The 22,140-nt window shown below is 38.3% G+C and overlaps 1 protein-coding gene across 2 annotated transcripts in view; it reads left to right on the plus strand.

Annotated features, from left to right (window-relative positions):
- LOC135774378 (voltage-gated potassium channel subunit beta-2) overlaps positions 1–20,538 on the plus strand; it is a 40,636-nt gene extending 20,098 nt beyond the window's left edge. The window contains exons 5-14 of one of the 2 annotated variants that reach the window (XM_065284437.1): positions 235–279; positions 936–980; positions 8,531–8,574; positions 8,651–8,737; positions 8,828–8,913; positions 8,999–9,119; positions 12,073–12,167; positions 12,242–12,362; positions 13,733–13,821; positions 15,448–20,538. In XM_065284437.1, coding sequence (XP_065140509.1) covers positions 235–279; positions 936–980; positions 8,531–8,574; positions 8,651–8,737; positions 8,828–8,913; positions 8,999–9,119; positions 12,073–12,167; positions 12,242–12,362; positions 13,733–13,821; positions 15,448–15,537 — 823 coding nt within the window. In that variant the 3' untranslated portion in view covers positions 15,538–20,538. Of the gene's footprint in view, positions 1–234; positions 280–935; positions 981–8,530; positions 8,575–8,650; positions 8,914–8,998; positions 9,120–12,072; positions 12,168–12,241; positions 12,363–13,732; positions 13,822–15,447 lie in introns of both variants that reach the window. The other variant, XM_065284436.1, reaches the window with a different exon arrangement.
- Positions 20,539–22,140: the final 1,602 nt, after the last annotated feature.

Below are 22,140 nucleotides of genomic sequence, written 5' to 3' on the forward strand. Positions count from 1 at the left end.
TACAGTACGGCCTTTTTTGCAAACATAGCCATGGTTTTCATTTTTTTTATTGTTGTGGAACTACAAAGAAAATTATCAAAAAAAATTGACTTCAAAATAAAACATTCATTTAGGTGTGGATTCATTTCATTTCGACTTTACAGATATAACTGGACAGAAATATAGAGATGTTAATTAACACAATGACTTTTGTACTAATTAAATAAACTGATTTTATGTCTTTATGTCCCGTAGGGCTGAAATCACTCTGGGGAACATCATTAAAAAGAAAGGCTGGAGGTGACCTGTTTTTATTCTAATGTCTTACTTTATGAGAAATCAATTTTAATATATGAAGGAATTATTCAGCTGCCTACACATTTACCTAATTTTCAGTCTGATGAATGATTGCACATTCAATAGTAGTTATTTAGTCGTTTTTTCTTTATTAACATTAACAGTAGGCCTGTACACTATGTGGAGGTTACATTCAGTTTTGCAGGGGCTTTCTCAAAGTTCTTAAAGCTTAGTAAGGGGTCCATCAAATAATTTGTTATAAATTATTTAATTGTGCTGTATTATTAAGAACTATATATTTGCATATAGGGATCATCAAAGAGCCATGTCAGTCTTGCTACTGTTAATTTTATGAAAGCTTTTAAGATAATTGAAATGTCCAAATGTCATTTGAACAAAACAACCCTACTAAAAAGGGTAAATTGAATTAACATGATTTAGAAGAGAATGTGTATTTGTTTATCACTGGAGAAAATGCAAAATCATGCTTTAAGGTAAGAGTATGCTTAGTAACTGTTCGAATTTTAAGGGGGTCCTTGGATATTTTTCTCCCTTGTAAGGCCACAAAAAAAGTTTAAAACTCCCTGCAGTAGTGAATAAAAGAGGATCAAACTTGTCCTCTGTATAATAACCAGTCTTTCTCAAAATATGTGTTCCAGGCGGTCCAGTTTCGTTGTAACGACTAAGATCTACTGGGGTGGACAGTGAGTATGCAGTAATAATGTGCAAAACATTCAGACAAAACAACAAATTAATCTGTCAGTGTCAAAAGAAACTATTTCTGATTTAAAGATTTAAATGTACAGTTGTGAAAAAAAAGTAAATATGGTAAATATAAAATAAATTCACAATGTTTCTCCTTTTGAGCTTCAATTAAAAATGTATTGATGAAAAATTTAAGAGTAGGGGGGAGCCACATCTTTTTTTCTCAAATACATGTTGGCCACAATTATTGGCACCGTTCATTTTATACTCTTTGAATATTCTTTTATAATGTCTGATGAGGTTAAATAATTCATGGCAGATGATCTTAGATTATTCCTCCATACAGAATTTCTCCAGACCCTTCATCATTTTCTGTATGGTTCAGGTTAGGGAACTGAGATGGCTCTGGCAAAACCTTGATTTTGTGCTTAGTGAATTAAATTTTTGTTGAATTTGATGTTTGTTTTGAACCAATGTCTTGATAAGATTTCTAGCAGAGCAAGTCAGGTTTTGACTTTTTTATCTGTTGGTATTTGATATAATCCTTGACGCCATGTATCTTAATAAGATGTTTAGGACCTCTATAAAAATAGGTTCACGACAATAAAGATTAGGAGACATGGAGCACTTTTTAATCCCTGTGTGCACCAAAGCCATTCTGTGTTCCTGCTTCCAAAAAACTATTTTTCGTTTCATATTGCCGCAGAACCCAGTCCTGTTTAAAGTTCCAGTACGGCAAATTAATATGCTGGAATTTGTTTTTGCATGAGAGCAGAGGATTTGTTTCTTAAAGGGGCCATGGCATGAAAATCGGACTTTTTCCATGTTTAAGTGCTATAATTGGGTTCCCGGTGCTTCTATCAACCTAGAAAATGTGAAGCAGATCAACCCAGTAACTAAGAGGCTGTTTACACTTTGTATTAACATGTGTTTTCATCGATCGGCTCACAAGTGGACGACGTTAATGCCAGGTGTAAACGGTGTTCAAAACGTTTTAAGCTCGTCCACTTTCGACCACTTTCAACCACATTCAGAGGTAGTCGAAACCCCTTTCGATCGGATCGCTTTTGTAGTGTAAACGCACATGTGGTTGAATGTGTTCGAACAGCCACACGCGACCGCCTTCCCTCCGCCCATTTATCTAATCTGAGGTACTAAACACAAGTTTTACGTCTTTTCTGACTTCTGGCGTGAACAGACGGTGAACAGCGCTATTTTAGCCTTTCATTGATAAAACTACTGCGGGTGATCTCCGTAGTTTCATTTTGAAAGCGTGTGAAAGTTGCGCGATCCTATTTCATCAATTGCGCTGAAAATTCAGGGAAAGCTCCAACATATTAACGTACAAAACACTGTGCAGCATGTATACTTGCTAAACAAGCAGCGGACTCCGACATAATATTAGTTCGCGACTTCGCGTCCATATAAACTCATAATTACTCCCGCTCGCATTTGAATGACAGCAGAGAGACTCGCCCACCGTCTCACGGACCGTCCCCTCACAGTATTCAGGACAGAAGCGGTCGAAAGTGGACAAAAGAGACGGATTTAAATACCAGGTGTAAACGTGATGTGTTTCTCTTGTCCACTTGTGATCCGATCGATGAAAACACATCTTAATACCAAGTGTAAACAGCCACTTAGTTTTGGTAAACCATTCTCTGCAAGCACGTAAAAAATTAGGTAATTGAAATTTGGCTCTCGTTATGATGTCATAAGGAGATCCTATTATAATAATACCGCCCCTTAATCTGCACTATCCAACCACAGCACAGCCATTTAGTGCAGAGAGAAAGAGAGAGAAAGAAAATAATTGAAAGCACAATTGAGTTTGAATTTCAACAAACAACCATCATTGTGATCAGTGTTTGCACTTAATCCGCTCATTTGCATTTTAAAGGACACACCCAAAACGGCACATTTTTGAACACACCTACAAAGTGGCAATTTTAATATGTTATAATAAATGATGAATATGGTATTTTGAGTTTAAACTTTAGATGTGTGCTCTGGGGACACAAAAGATTTATTTAACATCTTAAAAAAATAATGTGACATGGCCCCTTTAAACTGTCTCTCAAACAACTTGTGCGTATGGTGGTGCTATTTCCCTTTAGTTTTTTAAAGTCGCCATGAAATGGAAGTATCAATTGCCTAATTTTCCCCGTGGTGACGTGTATCCGAGTAAAACCCGCCTCTGAAATGAAATAAGGCAGGGCTGGATTTGAATTTGTCCATCGAGATCTGATTGGATCATTTGAAGTTGGGTCATGTTGCTAATTGCTAATCGCAGCGATATTCTCCCGAACCCCGCCCACCTGCCATACATTATGACCGGAAGTAAAGAGAGATCGTTTTTAGGAGGGGAGGAGATTTGCATTTTTGATTAAAGATTATGAGGGCACATGAATTTTTTTAAATTAATAAAACTCACAGATAAATAATTTGTAAAAAAAATACCACAATATTACAAAACAAATTACAGGTTTTTTTTTTTACTTTCATTGCGACTTTAAGATTTCTGACCCCATGAGTCAACTGATTTCTGAAGTTCTCCATCTGTGATCCTTGGAGAGTCTTTGGCCACTCAAATTATTCTCCTTGCTTAGCATTAAGACGATATAGAAACACATCCTCTTTCAGCAGATTTGCAACATCTCCAGTCGATTAAATCGTCTACATTATTGCCCTAATTGTGGAAATCGATTTTTTCTTTATGGTTTTAACTATTTCTCCTGACCTTGAAGCCAGTCTACTTTGTGTAGCTGAACAATCTTTAGCTGACCATCAGAACTATAGTCTTTAGGTTTACTCATTGTGATGAATGTATAAGGGGATTTAGGTTTTGTGTTACTTAATATTTATATTCCTCTGAAAATTTTAATATCAGTGGAAATATACTTCAGAGATATTTTACTCATAAAAATGTCTAGAGGTCCCAATATTTGTGTCCAGAGACAAAAAACATTATTTAATAATGTAACCCCCCCCCATTCCAATTGTTTAACTTCAATAAAACATTGTATTCTTTGCTTATATTTAAATCTCAAAAAGAAAAACATTGTAGATGCATAGTGCTCATATTTACTAAGGGTGCAAATATTTTTGTCCACAAATGTATGTGTAAATCAAAACATTTCAGAAAAGTGTCAAAATACCCCCACACACAGCACACAAACACATTCTCTATAAATGGCTGGGTTATTTTTGACCCATAATGGGTTAATATTGGACAGAACATGTGCTGGGTTAAAAATTCCCTCATCCTGGGTTAAAAATGCCCCAAATGTTGGGTTGTTGTTATGCAACCATGGGGTTAACAACCCAGCAGTTGGGTCAATTTTTAACCCAGCACGTGTTCTGTCCAATATTTACCCATTATGGGTCAAAAATAACCCAGCCATTTTTAGAGTGCACATATTCAGATCACAGATTTAACATTGCATGCATTCCAGACATTTCTGGAATTATCCTGGAATGCTTTTGAAACAGGAATTTTTAACTGTTAACTGGTTAATTTTCATAAGGGATTGTTGAGTGTTTATATCAATTATTTTAATATTAAAGGCGCTCTAAGCGAATTGACGCGTTTTAGACCATAAAACATTTTTTGTTACATACCGGAAACATCTCCTCACTATCTGCTTGCTGCCTGTCCGCTGATCAAACTGTAAAAAAAACTTGATCTCTGTAGACAGCCCAGGCTTCACAAACGGCAATATCAACATAGTGGCCAAACCTAGCATCACAAAACAAAGTATTCCAGCCAATAAACGACAAAAAGGATTTGGAGGTGGGGGTTGGGCGCGTTCATGAAAGCACGGAAGGGAGGGGGAGGAGTTAGCTACGCTCCGTTTGTTTGAAAACAGTTCAAACGTCAACAATAACTGTCTCGCAGATTCGCTTAGAGAGCCTTTAAACATGAGCTTTTAGATCATGTGAATTTGTAGTTTTTTTTAATACACAAGACAGTGTTCAGACTCCATCATTAAAGGGCATTCATAATGCAAAATCCACTTTTGTTTGGACATAAATGTGTGTTGGCAGTGTGTGAACACAACAATCCTCCAATTTAAAATTTCCTCCTATAAAACCTAAGCAAATTCTCTTGTTAATGTGATGTCACCAGTGGCGGCTCGTGACTGCTTTTCGAGGGGCGCAAATTCAAAATATGTGTTCGGAGTGTCATGTGTGTTGCTCGTGTTTTCAAAATATGTGTTTGTTGTGTCATGTGAACCATGTGCATCACGTGTTTTGTCAAAATAATTCAATTCAATTCAATTCAATTTTATTTATATAGCGCTTTTCACAAAAGTCAATTGTTTCAAAGCAGCTTTACATAAATAGAAGCAGTGAAAAGCACAGAAAACGACAGATAGCACAACAGAATACATGATAGCATGAGCAGTTAAATTTGCTGCGGCTATGACTCAATATTATAATTGCACGTATTACTAAAGCAACGTATTGAAGAGGAAGCTAGGTAAAGCCCAAAAAGGCTGCCTCCCCGGGGTGAAAAACCCCCTAGGAGAAAAAAAACCCCGGGCTTTTATCCGAGGAAAAATAAGTCCTAGGAGGGAAAAACCCTTGGGAGAACGGAAATGGAGATTTAGCGGAGATTAAGCGGTTCTGCCGGTGATCGTTGGTCAGGTATCAGCTGGGCATAACGTTGAAGGACGGCCAGTAGATCAGAGGTGTGCCGACTTTCACATCTACCGGGACTGGGTCTGTTTGTCTCGTCCTCGGGTCGAGGACGAGACAGGGAGAGAAAAACAAAATCGTATTAGCGTAGCAGCCGTTCATATGTATTGAAGTGTCACACAGTGATGTGGTTTAACTCAGCTTAGTTCCAGACAGACTAAATATTGCGGCATAATTATGTTATCCACAGTTGAGGATTTAGCAAATTGGGGGCCCAATGCGAGGGTATATATGGTAAATAAGGGTCACCTTCCGATCTTTAAGAGAAAATGAAACCTGACGACCCGTTTGACTAAGGCCTAAAGCCCCACTGTCGTCGTTAATGCAGGTTCAGTGGCAAACGGGTCTATATTGTATACCATTTACAGGACCAGGAGAAGACGCCAAAAAAAACATCGCAACCCGACCATACGTGTTAACCCGTTTGACTAAGGCCAGAAGCCCCACTGTCGTCGTTAATGCAGGTTCAGTGGCAAACGGGTCTGTATGGCATACTATTCATAAGACTTACGATAGCGCCAAAATCGCAACCCGACCATACGTGCCAACCCGTTTGACTAAGGCTGGAGGCCCCACTGTCGTCGTTAATGCAGGTTCAGTGGCAAACGGGTCTGTATGGCATACTATTCACAAGACACACGAAAGCGCGAAAAACGCAACCCGACCATACATACCAACCCGTTTGACTAAGGCTGGAGGCCCCACTGTCGTCGTTAATGCAGGTTCAGTGGCAAACGGGTCTGTATGGCATACTATTCATAAGACTTACGATAGCGCCAAAATCGCAACCCGACCATACGTGCCAACCCGTTTGACTAAGGCTGGAGGCCCCACTGTCGTCGTTAATGCAGGTTCAGTGGCAAACGGGTCTGTATGGCATACTATTCACAAGACACACGAAAGCGCGAAAAACGCAACCCGACCATACATACCAACCCGTTTGACTAAGGCTGGAGGCCCCACTGTCGTCGTTAATGCAGGTTCAGTGGCAAACGGGTCTGTATGGCATACTATTCATAAGACTTACGATAGCGCCAAAATCGCAACCCGACCATACGTGCCAACCCGTTTGACTAAGGCTGGAGGCCCCACTGTCGTCGTTAATGCAGGTTCAGTGGCAAACGGGTATGTATGGCATACTATTCACAAGACACACGAAAGCGCGAAAAACGCAACCCGACCATACATACCAACCCGTTTGACTAAGGCTGGAGGCCCCACTGTCGTCGTTAATGCAGGTTCAGTGGCAAACGGGTCTGTATGGCATACTATTCACAAGACACACGAAAGCACCAAAATCGCAACCCGACCATACGTGCCAAACCGTTTGACTAAGGCCGAAAGCCCCACTGTCGTCGTTAATGCAGGTTCAGTGGCAAACGGTGGCAAACTATTTAATGCAATTCATTTTAAGTGTTCATGTAGAAAAGGTTTTTATTTATTTATTTGGTTGGTCTGTGTTATGACCGTGAGTGCTTTGTTCCGTGAAAATAACTATTGCGAGTTAAGAACCTTTACTAGACAAATTATGCGAATGCTTTGTTGAAGAGAAAAGTTTTAAGTCTAGATTTAAAATGATCGACTGTGTCTGATTCTCGGACATCGGTTGGTAAATCATTCCAGAGCTTAGGGGCTAAGTAGGAAAAGGATCTTCCACTTTTAGACACTTTTGATAGTCTAGGGATAATCAATAGACCAGCATTTTGCGACCGTAGTGTGCGTGATGGAATGTATTCTGATAGTAATTCTCTAAGATATGAGGGTGCTAAGCCATTTAAAGCTTTGTAGGTGATTAATGATATTTTAAATTGGATGCGATATTTAACTGGTAGCCAGTGTAAAGATGCCAGAATTGGGCTTATGTGGTCATACTTCTTAGATCGAGTAAGTACCCTTGCAGAAGCGTTTTGAACTAGCTGAAGCTTGTTGACCTGATTTGAATGGCATCCCCCGAGTAGCGAGTTACAATAGTCTATTCTAGAGGTCATAAAAGCATGAATAAGCTTCTCTGCGTCAGATGTAGACAGTATATGGCGTATTTTTGAGATATTTCTAAGATGGAAGAATGCTGTGCGGCAGACGTTGGCGATATGACTATCAAAGGATAAGTTGCTGTCGAACATCACACCTAAGTTCCTAACCGTGGAAGATGGCACCACAGTACAGCCATCTATGTGCAATTTGTAATCTGACATATTATGTTTGTAGCGATTTGGTTCAATAATAAGTACCTCTGTCTTATTGGAGTTGAGCTTAAGAAAGTTATGTGCCATCCAGTCACTAACATCGCTAATGCAGTCTTTTAGCTTAGAAAACGTGTGTGTTTCGCTGGGATGCGAGGAGATGTAAAGCTGGGTATCATCCGCATAGCAGTGAAAACTTATGTTGTGTTTCCTGATAATGTCTCCTAGGGGTAACATGTAATAAGCGCTTGCTGAAAAAGCCCTGCCCACAGCCACTAACCGACTGGGTAATTTCACCCAAAAGCTTTTCTAGATGTGTTTGTTAGCACCATGTAACGCTAATGCGGCTAAAGATACTATCATCTCAGACTGTATTCACAGGAATCAGATCTATTTTTAACAGAAAGCGCTCACTGTCTTTTGTTAAGGGAGTTAGGAGCTGTAGCTCATTTGCATTTAAAGGTACACACATTAAAACAGCGCTTTTTGCTCCCACCCAAATAGGATCATTTTTGACATGCTATAATAAATTATCAGTGGGGTATTTTAAGCTAAAACTTCACAGACACATTCTAGGCACACATGAGACTTATATTGCATCTTTTAAAAATGGGCATAATATGTGACCTTTAACCCTATATGGCATTTCTACTGATAATCCATAGGGCGGAGACAGAAAGAGGCCTGTCAAGAAAACACATCATAGAAGGTAAAGTGCTGTGTTATATCTCAATACGACTCTGACAGTATTCAATATGCTGATGGTGACAGTGATGTATCCGCAGGGCTACGAGGTTCTCTGTCTCGACTGCAGCTGGATTACGTGGATATTGTCTTTGCTAATCGAAGTGATGTAAACAGTCCCATGGAAGGTCTTTCATTTCTTTCATGCCCGTTGTTACAGTACGAATGCAAAATGCGTTTCACATGCCTCATTGAGAGAATTATTGTGTGTTTCACAGAAGTGGTACGGGCAATGACATTTGTTATAAACCAGGGTATGGCCATGTACTGGGGTACGTCACGCTGGAGTGCCATGGAGATAATGGTGCGTTTGACTTAAAAATTCTAATGTGTCTAAGTTTTACGATTTTCATCCATTTGAATATGTGTTTGTGTTTTGGTGTGATTAGGAGGCGTACTCTGTAGCGAGACAGTTTAACCTGATCCCACCCGTATGCGAGCAGGCCGAGTATCATTACTTTCAGAGGGATAAAGTAGAGGTCCAGCTTCCGGAGCTTTACCACAAGATCGGTAAGTAAACAAAGTAACTCAAAGTTGAAAGATTGTTGGCTGTATTTAAAGCAGTGTGGTGCACTTATTAGCACTTTTTAGCTGCCTCGCTGTCTCATAGCAGCTAAATTGAAATGCATCACTGAACTTAAAGGCTCTACATGGGCAGCAATCCAAATACCTCACCTCGGTTGATTCCAGCGGCTTTGTTTTTTAGATACTTTTCATATTGAATGAATAGAGTCATAAGAAGATTTCTATAAACCCGTTGCATCATCTTGTTTAAACATGTGTATGGAGTTCAGTTCAATGCATTTTGGGATGGATGTGAACAGAATAAGTTACATATACACTGATCAGCCATAACACTAGGACCACCTGCCTAATATTGTGTAGGTCCCCCTTTTACCACAAAAACAGCCCTGACCCTTCGAGGCTTGTGTAGGACAAGTGTAGTTTATGTGTTAGATCGAAGCGACTTTGACAAGGGCCAGTTTGTGATGGCTAGACGACTGGGTCAGAGCATCTCCAAAACTGCAGGTCCTGTGGGGTGTTCCCGGTCTGCAGTGGTCAGTACCTATCAAAAGTGGTCCAAGAAAGTAAAAGCGCTGAACCAGCGACAGGGTCATGGGCGGCCAAGGCTCATTGATGCATGTGGGGAGCAAAGGCTGGCCCATGTGGTCCGATACAAAAGATGAGCTTCTGTAGCTGAAATTGCTTATAGAAAGGTCTAGTGGAGTCCATACCTCACAGGGCTGTTTTGGTGGCAAAGGGGGACATACACAATATAAGGCAGGTGGTCATAATGTTATGGCTGATCTTGTGATCATATATGGTGGATTATTTATTAAAATCAGTCAGTCTAGCATGCTTCTTAAGTTATTTTAGGAGTGTCTAAAACACCCAAAAGTTAAAAGTTTCTCTGTGGTGAAAATCAAGTTTTTATTGTTGTTTATATGTCTATGTCGGGTTTTTAATATGCTTTAAAGGTATAGCGAAAGATTTTCCCGAATTTATAAAAAAATGCACATGCGCAACACTATACCTCTCCCGAGAGGGAACGCCTATTAACTCTTTCACCGCCAGCGTTTTTAAAAAAAGTTGCCAGCCAGCGCCAGCTTTTTTCATGATTTTCACCAAAGTTTAATGCCTTCCAGAAAATGTTCTTCTTTAAATATATAAACATACATATACCAAATGAAAGAACAGACCCTCTGCTTTCAAAAAAAAAAAACGTTTCATCTTACCTTCAGTGGTTCTTTTGTAATCAGCTTTTAAATATGGGTAGGTTTCTGCAAAAACACCACATTTTGAGCAAAAAGAAGAGATAATTCCATTTTTGTGATGGACTTTTCATAGAGATCCCATTCAGAGCGATCTTTAAAACAGACACGGACATGCAGCCGCTTGCCATAGGGCAAAACTGCCGGATTTAAAAAGTTACGGAATCCACCTGGTGGATAATAGCGGTATTGCGGAAAGATCTCGTCATTGACGGGGAAGCGTTTTCTCTTAATTGACGAGATATCTCGTCAATGGCGGTGAAAGAGATAAACGTTTGCACAAGCCTAGTTCATCTCTTTGCTCTGTTTACAAGTTGTTGCCAGCATGGTTCATACATTGAGATGTTTACCGTGTCTGCGCGGTTCTTGACTAGTGCCAAGGCTAGCATAGCTAATCATAACTTACCTCAACTTTTACTAGAAGTAATTTTAAATGGATTTCTCCAAATCGCAAACTTTACCTGTCAAGTAGAAACTTTGCGACTGAGACATCAGCGCACGCCAGTGTGTGAAATATTCTCCCAAAAACACTCTGGTCTTGTTTCTTTCTTTAGAGGCCTTTCTCTTCTTGTCATACAATTTGTAGACACTTTTTATCTTGCGACCCTCAGACATTTTGAAAAATCACAGTGAGAATGCGAGCTTCAATGAACGGCTAAAACCGTATCCCACCACACATATACACCTGAAAGTTAGGGTGACCATTCGTGTCAGTTCCGCCGGACATGTCCCAAACATGTCCCGGAAGTCGCGTTGGTTGACCGCATACGTCATCAAGGTTCTCACATTTCAGTTAAAATACATTAAAAAAATTACGATTTATTTATTTTAAGATATACAATCATTGTAGTTTAATTCTTACCTTGAAATGTAACGGTTGCTTTTCTGAAAGTGAACCAGAAACATTAAACCTTGATGACGTATGCGGTCGACCAACGTGACTTCCGGAGAACGCACCCAAAAACCAGTTCGGGACATGTCCGGCGGAACTGGCATGAATGGCCACCCTACTGAAAGTGCGCATGCGCAGAAAGCGAACTTAGGGATGAGCACGTACGAAGGCCTTACGTAAACATATCACTAGAATGATTGACAACTGGGATGACCAATAGTCTTGATGATCCACCTGGAAAAAGAAAATCTTCCGCTATACCTTTAAGAAAGACCATGTGCAAATTCATCATTCAACACCACAGCTGAGTATGTCCTCCATAAAATTGTCTCCGTTTCAAAACTGCGATTTGAAATCGGCTCGGTTGTCCTACGTCACAAACTTGCAAACTTCACAAACTACTCACAAACTTCACGTATGCATTGCCTAAAACCGGATTGAGCAGTAATGTTTCTGAAACTTCCAAATGTAGCATCTATTTACATGTATATCTATGGTCCAAGGTTGTGCGAAACAGTGGAGGTGGGGACTATTTTCCATATTCATATCTTTGTCCGAGCTGTGGATTGAGTAGAGCCGGGGACTAATTCGCATATTTAAAAATCAGCAAAAATGAGGCAAGGGTGTAGAGTTACATTCAAGCTGTTTTAAAGCATGAATAAATTAGTTTTAAGTAATAAAATTATCAGAAGCAAATCTGCAAAAGAAGCCTGAACCGTGGCTTTGTGGTTAGTGCTACAGAAACTTTGACCTGGTGTATCTGGATTTATTTATTGAATTATTCACTTGTGTATGTCAGGTGTCGGTGCAATGACCTGGTCTCCTCTCGCATGTGGACTCATCACAGGAAAATACAGCGATGGCGTCCCAGACTGTTCACGGGCTGCAATAAAAGTGAGTTAGAGGAGTCTGTAAACATTCCCTACGCGTACAGTCACATGCATAATATGAATGTGTGTGTGTGTCAGGGTTATCAGTGGCTGAAAGAGCGAGTACACAGTGAAGAAGGACGCAGACAACTGGCAAAAATTAAAGAGCTCCACCTGGTGGCCGACAGGCTCGGCTGCACTCCTGCTCAGCTTGCGATTGGTGAGAATTTTTAAGTTACACATTCAGACTTTACATGCTTTACAGAAGATTATCTTTACAGACTTTCTGTATACAATACACATAGTAGTGTTATCTTTGATGCTTGGACTGCAGTCTTGTTCACGCTTTACAGGGCTGACAACTTTTTCAGCTTGGACTGATTTACTGGGGCGGGGTGCATAGATGGTTGGCATCTATTCAATTAATATTAATAATATTAATTACTAAATGATTATTAATGAGTAAAAACATTATATATGTTCTTTACTAAAGTAACCATTTGCCAAACAACTTGTTTTATAATAGTGTTTATTTTTTGCTATTTCTGTGTTGAATTGTTGGAATTGTCGCTATGTGAAGGAAGGTTTGGCCGCCGCTTTGTATACATTATATAGTACACATTTTATACTGTAACTTTAGCTCAGTTTAGTTTTTGATACGCTTTAGCTATCATTTGAACTAAGGTAATCTACTTGTTTATTTAGCTTTTTATTAGAAATAATACTGCTCTTAATGACTCTATTGTTATTGATTCTTTGCATTGGATTACCGGAAGTTACATTTGTTCCACGAAAGCCGTTTGTTTATGTGGTTACTGCTGAAACCGTCTGTAGTTATGGTTAAAGTGTGAATGGCCCTTAACTCCACCCTCTATGATTTGATTGGCCATTGCATTATTTTGATTTGACATTGACAGCGGTTTTATCTGCTGATTGAGATAGGTGTTGTACAGTATTTACAGTTAGGCATATTAGGCTATCATTTCATGACTTTTACACACCACCACAGGGATCTCAATGGTGAGCACGAGCCTGCGTGAGAAATGGATGTGTGGTGTGAAAATGGGGTCAATTGTGTGAGTCTCACGCTGAATGCGTGAGTGTTGGCAGCCCTGGTGGCTTGCCATCTGCACCATGCTAACCTCTATAGAAAGCATAAATGTGTGAGAATCAAATTTAATCAATTAAGCTATAATAATGCAAATATCCAAAGTAAATTAAAAGTCAATGTGCAGGCGTTAAAGTGCATGCTTTGTCTAGAATCTCTGCTTCTTAACCCATTTACTCCTAAAACACCTAAAACCTATGTTATTCTAGGATAAATACCCTTATCTACTGAGGGTTTTCAGAAAAAAGACTAAGAATTGTCAACGTCTACCAAAAACGTAATATCTAAGCCTCTGTAGCACTTTAGAAACATGAAATAAAAGTAACCGGTGGTAATTGTAATGTTTCTTCATGCAGGATCAGGTGCAAATGGGTTAAGGCCAATTTACAGTGTACATATTTTCTGCTTTGTTTTTGCATAAATTAATATTACCATGACACTTGCTTGTGCAATATGAAAATAATGTGATATCTCTCAAACAGCATGGTGCTTACGTAGTGAGGGTGTCAGTTCTGTACTTCTTGGTGTATCCAACACAGACCAACTTCTTGAAAACCTTGGAGCCATGCGGGTAACAAACAAACAAGCATATATTCATATACAGTTGCTGGTCATATAATTAGAATATCGTCAAAAAGTTGATTTATTTCACTAATTCCATTCAAAAAGTGAAACTTGTATATTATATTCATTCATTACACACAGACTGATATATTGCAAATGTTTATTTCTTTTAATTTTGATGATTATAACTGACGACTAAGGAAAATCCAAAATTCAGTATCTCAGAAAGTTTGAATATTGTGAAAAGGTTCAATTTTGAAGACACCTGGTGCCACACTCTAATCAGCTTATTAACTCAACACACCTGCAAAGGTATCTCATTCTAGTTCTGTACGCTACCCAATCATGGGGAAGACTGCTGACTTGACAGTTGTCCAAAAGACGACCATTGACACCTTGCACAAGGAGGGCAAGACACAAAAGGTCATTGCAAAAGAGGCTGGCTGTTCACAGAGCTTGTGTCCAAGCACATTAATAGAGGGGCGAAGGGAAGGAAAAGATGTGGTACAAAAAAGGGTACAAGCAATAGGGATAACTGCACCCTTGCAGGATTGTCAAACAAAACCCATTCAAAAATTTGGGGGAGATTCATTGCAAGAGACCTGGGTCTCAGCCGTCACCATCCTTATGTCAAGCCATGTTTGAACAACAGACAGCGTCAGAAGAATCTCGCCTTCAAAAAAGACTGGACTGCTCCTGAGTGGGCCAAAGTTATGTTCTTGATGAAAGTTAATTTTGCATTTCCTTTGGAAATCAGGGTCCCAGACTCTGGAAAAAGAGAGGAGAGGCACACATTTCACGTTGCTTGAGGTCCAGTGTAAAGTTTCCACAGTTAGTGATGGTTTGGGTTGCCATATCATCTGCTGGTGTTGGTCCACTGTGTTTTCTGAGGTCCAAGGTCAACGCAGCCGTATACCAGGAAGTTTTAAAGCACTTCATGCTTCCTGCTGCTGACCAACTATATGAAGATGCAGATTTAATTTTCCAACAGAACTTGGCACCTGCACACAGTACCAAAGCTACCAGTACCTGGTTTAAGGACCATGGTATCCCTGTTCTTAAATGGCCAGCAAACTCGCCTGAACTTAACCTCATAGAAAATCTATGGGGTTTTGTGAAGAGGAAGATGCTATATGCCAGACCCAACAATGCAGAAGAGCTGAAGGCCAGCACCTGAGCAGTGCCATAGACTGATCGACTTCATGCCACGGGGCATTGCTGCAGTAATTCAGGCAAAAGGAGCCCCAACAAAGTATTGAGTGCTGTACATGCTCATACTTTTCAGTTGGCCCAGACTTCTAAAAATCCTTTCTTTGTATTGGTCTTAAGTTATATTCAAATTTTCTGAGATACTGAATTTGTGATTTTCCTTAGTTGTCAGTTATAATCATCAAAATTAAAAGAAATAAACATTTGAAATATAGTCTGTCTGTGTGTAATGAATGAATATAATATACAAGTTTCACTTTTTGAATGGAATTAGTAAAAAAAAATCAACTTTTTGACGATATTGTAATTATATGACCAGCACCTGTACACACTTACATGCATGCCATATGTGTACATATTCACTATTATATACACACATGCACACAAACACAAATATACACTCATTATTGTCTGTCGTCCATAGATTCTGTCTCAGATGAATCCTCAGACCATAGGTGAGATCGACGCACTCCTGGGCAACAAGCCTCACTCCAAGAAAGAGTCACGCGCGTGAAGGAACGAGACGATTACCGAACCACATACAGCCAGAAAAGCAAGCGATGGAGAAAAGACTGAACGCGGCGTCCCATGGCTTCTCTGCTATCCCGTATATTACAACACCTGCATGCCTTCTGCAAACATGCTTCCAGCCCATACCGCACTGCTCTCTGTAACCCTACTCAAATATCTGAACATACCGACAAATAAGACGTGCAAACTCTGAAACGGCCACATAAAAACTTCATCTTTCTTTATTTGGAGACGCTGACGTTTCCGTCTTGCAGGAGAAAGTCTTGCAAAACCAGGAAATGAAAGAGGCAAGGAAAGTTTCCATGACCCCTCTCGTCCCTGTCCTTGTTTTTCACCAGGTTTTCATCGGACGAGCTGTTATGAGACAGTGCGTGTGACGTGAGGCATGAACGAATGTTTGTATGCGTGCATGCGGTGACACAAACTCTTTATCGCTGGTGTTGCACCTGAGCTACTCAGAACTCGGACGGCACATCTCGTCGGGTGGACGGCGTGTCAGCCGCTCATCGTAGCCAGATGTTTACGAAAAGTGCTCGACACATTCGTGAGGACGTCGCGGTAACCGTCAAAGTGCGGAGGAGTATGGAGGACACATCGGCGTGTGACAGGAACAAGTCTCAACATCAAAAGTCTTCCTCCGTTTCTCTCCTTTCCATCTCTCCTTGTGTTTACAATGGTGCACCTGTCCCTTTAAGAGAATCTGTGCAGTTGTAGGAGGGAAGTGCGAGTGTGTATATGATGCCTCACAGACAGGTTCAAAGCCAATTCTCTATTTATTAAAAAAGCATGTGTCATGTGTTTAATTTGATACAACAGTTAGTTGCAGTCCTTGATTCTGATTGGTCAATAGCTGTTGCTTACCTAAAGGGATAGTTCAGTCAAAAATTAAAATTACCCCACAGTTTACTCACCCTCAAGCCGTCCTCAATGTATATAAGACGAACATAATCTGAGTTATATTAGAAAATGTCTTGGCTATTCCAAGCTTTATAATGGTAGTAAATGGTGCTTCTGATTTGAAACCCAAAAAAGTGCATCCATCCTTCACTGAAGTAATAATATACACGGTGCCAGGGTTTAATAACAATGTCACAAATAATGATTTGACATTTCAGTGTTTAGTCAAAAAATAGTTTACCGGAAAATAAGAGAACTGGGTTTGAATACTTTTGCGAGGCATCATGTGTTTGCGTGTGAAGCTTGGCTTCTGTGTTCAGCATCCTTTGCACTAAGTGGACAGAGTCATAATTTTTGAGATCATAGGTCACTAATAGTCATGATGGTTAACATGACCAGAGAACTGTGCTAGTATTGCTGTGTATTTGACACACACACATACACACACTTTCACGGTTCTGTCATGTGTTTATTGTTCTGTTCATTGTTCATGTCTTTTATTATGTAGTTCTGTTTCATGTCCAAACATGAGATAAGGCAGGATCTAAATGCAGATAAGACTTTAATAAAACAAAATATGAAGCATAATCTGTCTCATGAAAAAAGGAGCAAGAACATGAAACAACCCATACAACAAACAATAAAAAGTGAGGGCTTTATATACAGACAAGGAACCAATCAGAACATGACACATCAGGGAAGACGAAAAAAGAGGCAACCATGACAATGAACGCTTTCAAAATAAAAGACGTTAGCATGAAACAGAACTACATAATAAAAAACATGAACAATGAAAACATGACAGAACCGTGACACACACACTGCGTCTGTGACAATGAAAAGTGAAGCACTTCACATTTGGGTGTTTGTGCCGTTCCATGATTTCAGACAGGCACAGATGAGACTCCTCACTGGATTGAATGAATCCCTTCTGAAAATTTCATTTAGCGAATGATGTATATCACAAATGTGCAGTGCCACAAAACAAAGTTGACCAATTTACAGTGTTACATACAGATAAACATCAGCTTAGACTTTGTTTAGACGAGCATCAAAAATCTGTTTTTTTTGTGTGTGTGTGTTCTGTTTAGTTAAAGATGCATAGTCCTAAACAATGAGATATTTAGATACACTAGAGATTTACTGCATTGTCTAAAGCCTGGGATACGTGCACGATTTTTGCCATCCTATAAGATCATTACCTCATAACACTGTGCGACATGAGGCATTTAAACTTGGGTATGACAAGCATGTACGATGATGAAACCTATTAAATCGTAGGCTGGAACATCATCAGAACGCACTACTGGTTAACAAATACCGGTCAGCAGGTCGTAGCAGCAAACATACTGTGCTTAGATCATGCTGCATTTCAGACACTGTCAGAAAACTATCAACTTTGGCTAAAGAGCCACAATCACAGAAATCGCGACGATTGTTTCACAATGGCAATCTTTCGTCTGGGACAGCTAAAAATCGTGCAGTGTATCCCGGGGCTTAAAAAATAGAGTTCAGATTTCATCAGATATTAAATGAAGTGGGGAAAATTTCTAAAAAGCAAAATCAGATTTATGTGCTGTGTGAACAAAGACTAGGACTAGACAAAAACAAACACAGTTGAACACAGTAAGCAGGTACACTGTAAAAAAAAAAAGATTTGTTGTTTCAACTTAAAAAAAGCAAGTGTTTGTGCGTTCTTAAAAATTGTTGGTAATTTAACATTTTTACACTGGTAACTAACATAATAAGAAGTTAAAATTAACCAAAAAATTTAATTGAAATTCTGTCATCATTTTCTCATCCTCTAAATCTGTATGAATTTCTTTTTTTTATGAACACAAAAGAAGATATTTTAATAAATGATAATAAGCACACAGCTGATTGTAGCCATTGACTTCCATAGTAGCAACAAAAAAAACAATGGAATTCAATGGGTACCATCAACTGTGTGCTTACATCATTTATCAAAATATTATTTTTAATCATTTATCACAATACTTCCAAAATATATTTTCCTACAATGGGAGTCAATGGGTACCATCAACTGTGTGCTTACATCATTTATCAAAATATTATTTTTAATCATTTATCACAATACTATCAAAATATTTTTTCCTACTTTGTCAAAAATAAAGGTACAAAGCTGTCACTGGGGCAGTACCCTTTAAAAGAGGTCCTAATATGTACCACTTTAAAGATGGGATCCATTGACTTTTCATAGTAGGAAAAAAATGAAATGGCATATTCAAGTCAATGGGCCCCATCTTAAAAGTGGACTACTCCTTTAAGTACTAATATGGGTACAAAGCTACCTTTTTGAAAGGGTACTGTCCCAGTGACAACTTTTGTACCTTTATTTCTGGGAGTGTACTATGGAATTCAATGGGTACTGTGTGCTTACCATCATTTATCAAAATATATTTTTCATCATTTATCAAAATACTTCCAAAATATTTTTTCCTACTATGGAATTCAATAGGTACCATCAACTGTGTGCTTACATCATTTATCAAAATATATTTTTCATCATTTATCAAAATACTTCCAAAATACAAAATATCTTCTTTTGTGTTCATTAAAATAAAAAACTAATACAGGTTTAGAACAAGATGAGGGTAAGTAATAGATGACAGAATTTTTTTTTTTTGGGTGAACTGTCCCTTTAAGGCAGCACAAACACTTACTTTTTCAATCATTTTTTACAGACAGTATTAGACCTTCATTGAACTGAGATCAGTTCTGCCATCATCAGGCTGATCTCACGGCAATTTGTGAGTATTTTACGAGTTTGCTAATTTGTATGAATTAGTACAAAGTGATTAGGTACAATTATTAGATAACCCCTCCCCTAACCCCAACATCACGGGGGAACAGCAAATAAAAAAACATATGAATGTGGTCGTACGAAATAATATGAATCAGCCACCTCATACTTACGAATTACCATGAGATTGTGTTGTCCATTTCTGTTCAATGTGCACTGGAAAAAAATCTTTGTTGCACTTAAATTTTAAAATGTAATCATCTTAAATTTATAATTAATTTCAGCTTTATTGACTAGTGAGGAGTTGCTATAAATTATACAAATAAAGTTGAAATAGCTTAGAAGTTATTTCAACTCCTCAGTCACTAGTCAAGAAAGTTGAAGCTAATTGTAGTTTCAAATTGATTAAAATTAAAAATGTAAGTGCAACGAGGAATTTTTACAGTGTGGATTTGAGATAAATTTGTCAACTACGCATTACCAGCCTGATCTCACGAGATATTCGTACATATTTTACGATTTGGCTAATTTTTCGTGTGAATTCGCATGAAGTTAATCATGCAAAAACGTCACAGAGGTCAAGGCAAATCATACAAAAATGTACAAATGTGGTCGTACGATTTAATACGATTTAGCCACCTTGTAAAATACACATGAATTGCCATAAGATGGTGTTGGTTTCACTCTCAGTTATATGAATTCGATTTTATGCAGTCTGAATGATAGACACAGGTTTTAGACAGAAATTCTGATTTTTTTGTAATGGTCAAACTGCTCCTGGGTCAGAAGGAGGACCACTTTTACATGGGCTAACATAAGTCCCTTTACTTGTAATTCAAGCTCATTATTCTTTCTTCTCTTTACGACACTGATTCTGATGTATCTTTCTATTTATATGGCTCAATGAACTTATGTAAGTATTGTATCTGAGTTGGTTATTGAAATATTTTGGTAATAGTTTAACCTGTTAGAAAGGAAAGGCTTTAAAATGATCTTTTTTATCAACATGTATAATCATTAGCAAGACTAAACTATCATTAGTTATACTGAACTAATGTATATATACATTTAGTGCACTCCCTCATATGGTAATTTTGCCTGAATATGTTAAAATTTACTGTCATGCAACTTTGAAAAAGAAAAAAACAACAAACAAACAAGAATCAAGCCCTGTACTGAATGTATCTTGCTTGCCTTTAAAATGTGTGAAGAAAACTGTTGTCCAAAGTGTAATTTATGTTACACACACAATTTCACAAACACATATTTGTTCAGTAATGCTGTTAAATAACCTACGACATACTTGCATACTTTACAGACTTAGAGTCTGTGCAGCAGTAAGAATAACAAAGCATATATGCCTAGTGCATTGCAGTGTTGGTTGTGTAGTTGGACTGCTGGGACTTTATCTGATAAAACAAATATATTACACACCACTCCTACATTTCTCACAGATCAGATAGTTACACACAGTTGAATGGTATTTAGATTAACTGTACAGTATATATGTATTTGGTTTGAATGTGAGCTTGTGACATCAGCCTCTGGGTGACATGGCTTGACCCAATTCTTTCGCACGGTTTGGAAATAGCTGTGCTGTCAAATGCAAATGTGCTATGGATTGTATATGTGTGGCTCTTTTGCACCAGGGTCATAATACACACATGAAAAAACACATTACACCCAAATCTAGGTTTAGAGACACTAATAAAATCTTACTGTTTAGTCACTACACAGTTGATGCCATGTCACAGGACTCTGTCAATCATGTGATTTGATCTGGGAAGGCAGGTATGTAGGATGTGAAGGAAACATTAAAGAGTAACTAAACCCCTGGTCAGAGCCTGACTCCACCCACTGCAATATTTGAAAAATGCAAGAAAAGTGGGCAGATCCCAACGGAGATAGAGGGGACGAACTAAGTGTGTGGTGAGATCGTAACAAGGGCGTGGTAAGCTTGAACCTGCTTACGTCACGAGTTATTTCTTGGACCCAACATCCAATAGAAAAATTCAACTGCAGTAGCCACCGTTCAACCTGAAGAGGGCAGCACTCAGACGTTTTTACACCATATATTGTAGTATTGAAACACTTTATATCCAAATGTCAAAAAACTTACTAAAATCAATGAACAGCACTAATAAAGCATCATTCTTACAGATCATTAACTAAAAAAGGTTGGTTAAGGGTTTAGTTACTTTAAAGTTTTTGTGGACTCTTTATAATGATTTATTTGTCACTGTAGAAAATATTGTTACTAAATCATAGAAAGTGCTTTGGGTCTAAGAAAACCGCATTTTAAATAAAATGCATTATTATTTATTAAACATTTGAGACAAGACATGTAGCTTCATCAGCGTTCTGGAAAACGATTTATACCTAATACTAATAGGGCTTAAAGGAAAAATACACTCGAAAATTAAAATTCTGTCATCATTTACCCTTTCTCAAGTTGTGTTGTATCCTGTATACATTTCTTTGTTCTGCTGAACACAAAGGAAGATAGTTTGAGCAATGAGCACCATTTACTTACATAGTATTTTTTCCTACTATAGTAGTCAATGGTGCTCATTGCTTATTTTTTGATACAATTATGAATTTATACAGATTTAGAATAACTTGTGGGTAAGTAAATGATGACAAAAATATGTTGAATTAGAAAAGTTGACTACAAATAAGATCCATCAATAAATGTGAGGTATTTTATCCAAAAAATATGAATAGGTTATTAATTTGTTATTATACTATAATATGTTATTAATATAGAAATATCTAATAAATACACACATTTTGTTGTTGAAATTAATTCACAAATAAAACAAGGTTTTTGCTTTAAAGAAGACCATTAGTATTAAAGGGATAGTTCGGCCAAAAATGATATTAAACCCATGTTTTACTCACCCCGAAGCCGTCCGAGATGTCCAT

This window comes from Paramisgurnus dabryanus, chromosome 5 (assembly GCF_030506205.2).
Source record: "Paramisgurnus dabryanus chromosome 5, PD_genome_1.1, whole genome shotgun sequence".
Taxonomy (NCBI): domain Eukaryota; kingdom Metazoa; phylum Chordata; class Actinopteri; order Cypriniformes; family Cobitidae; genus Paramisgurnus; species Paramisgurnus dabryanus.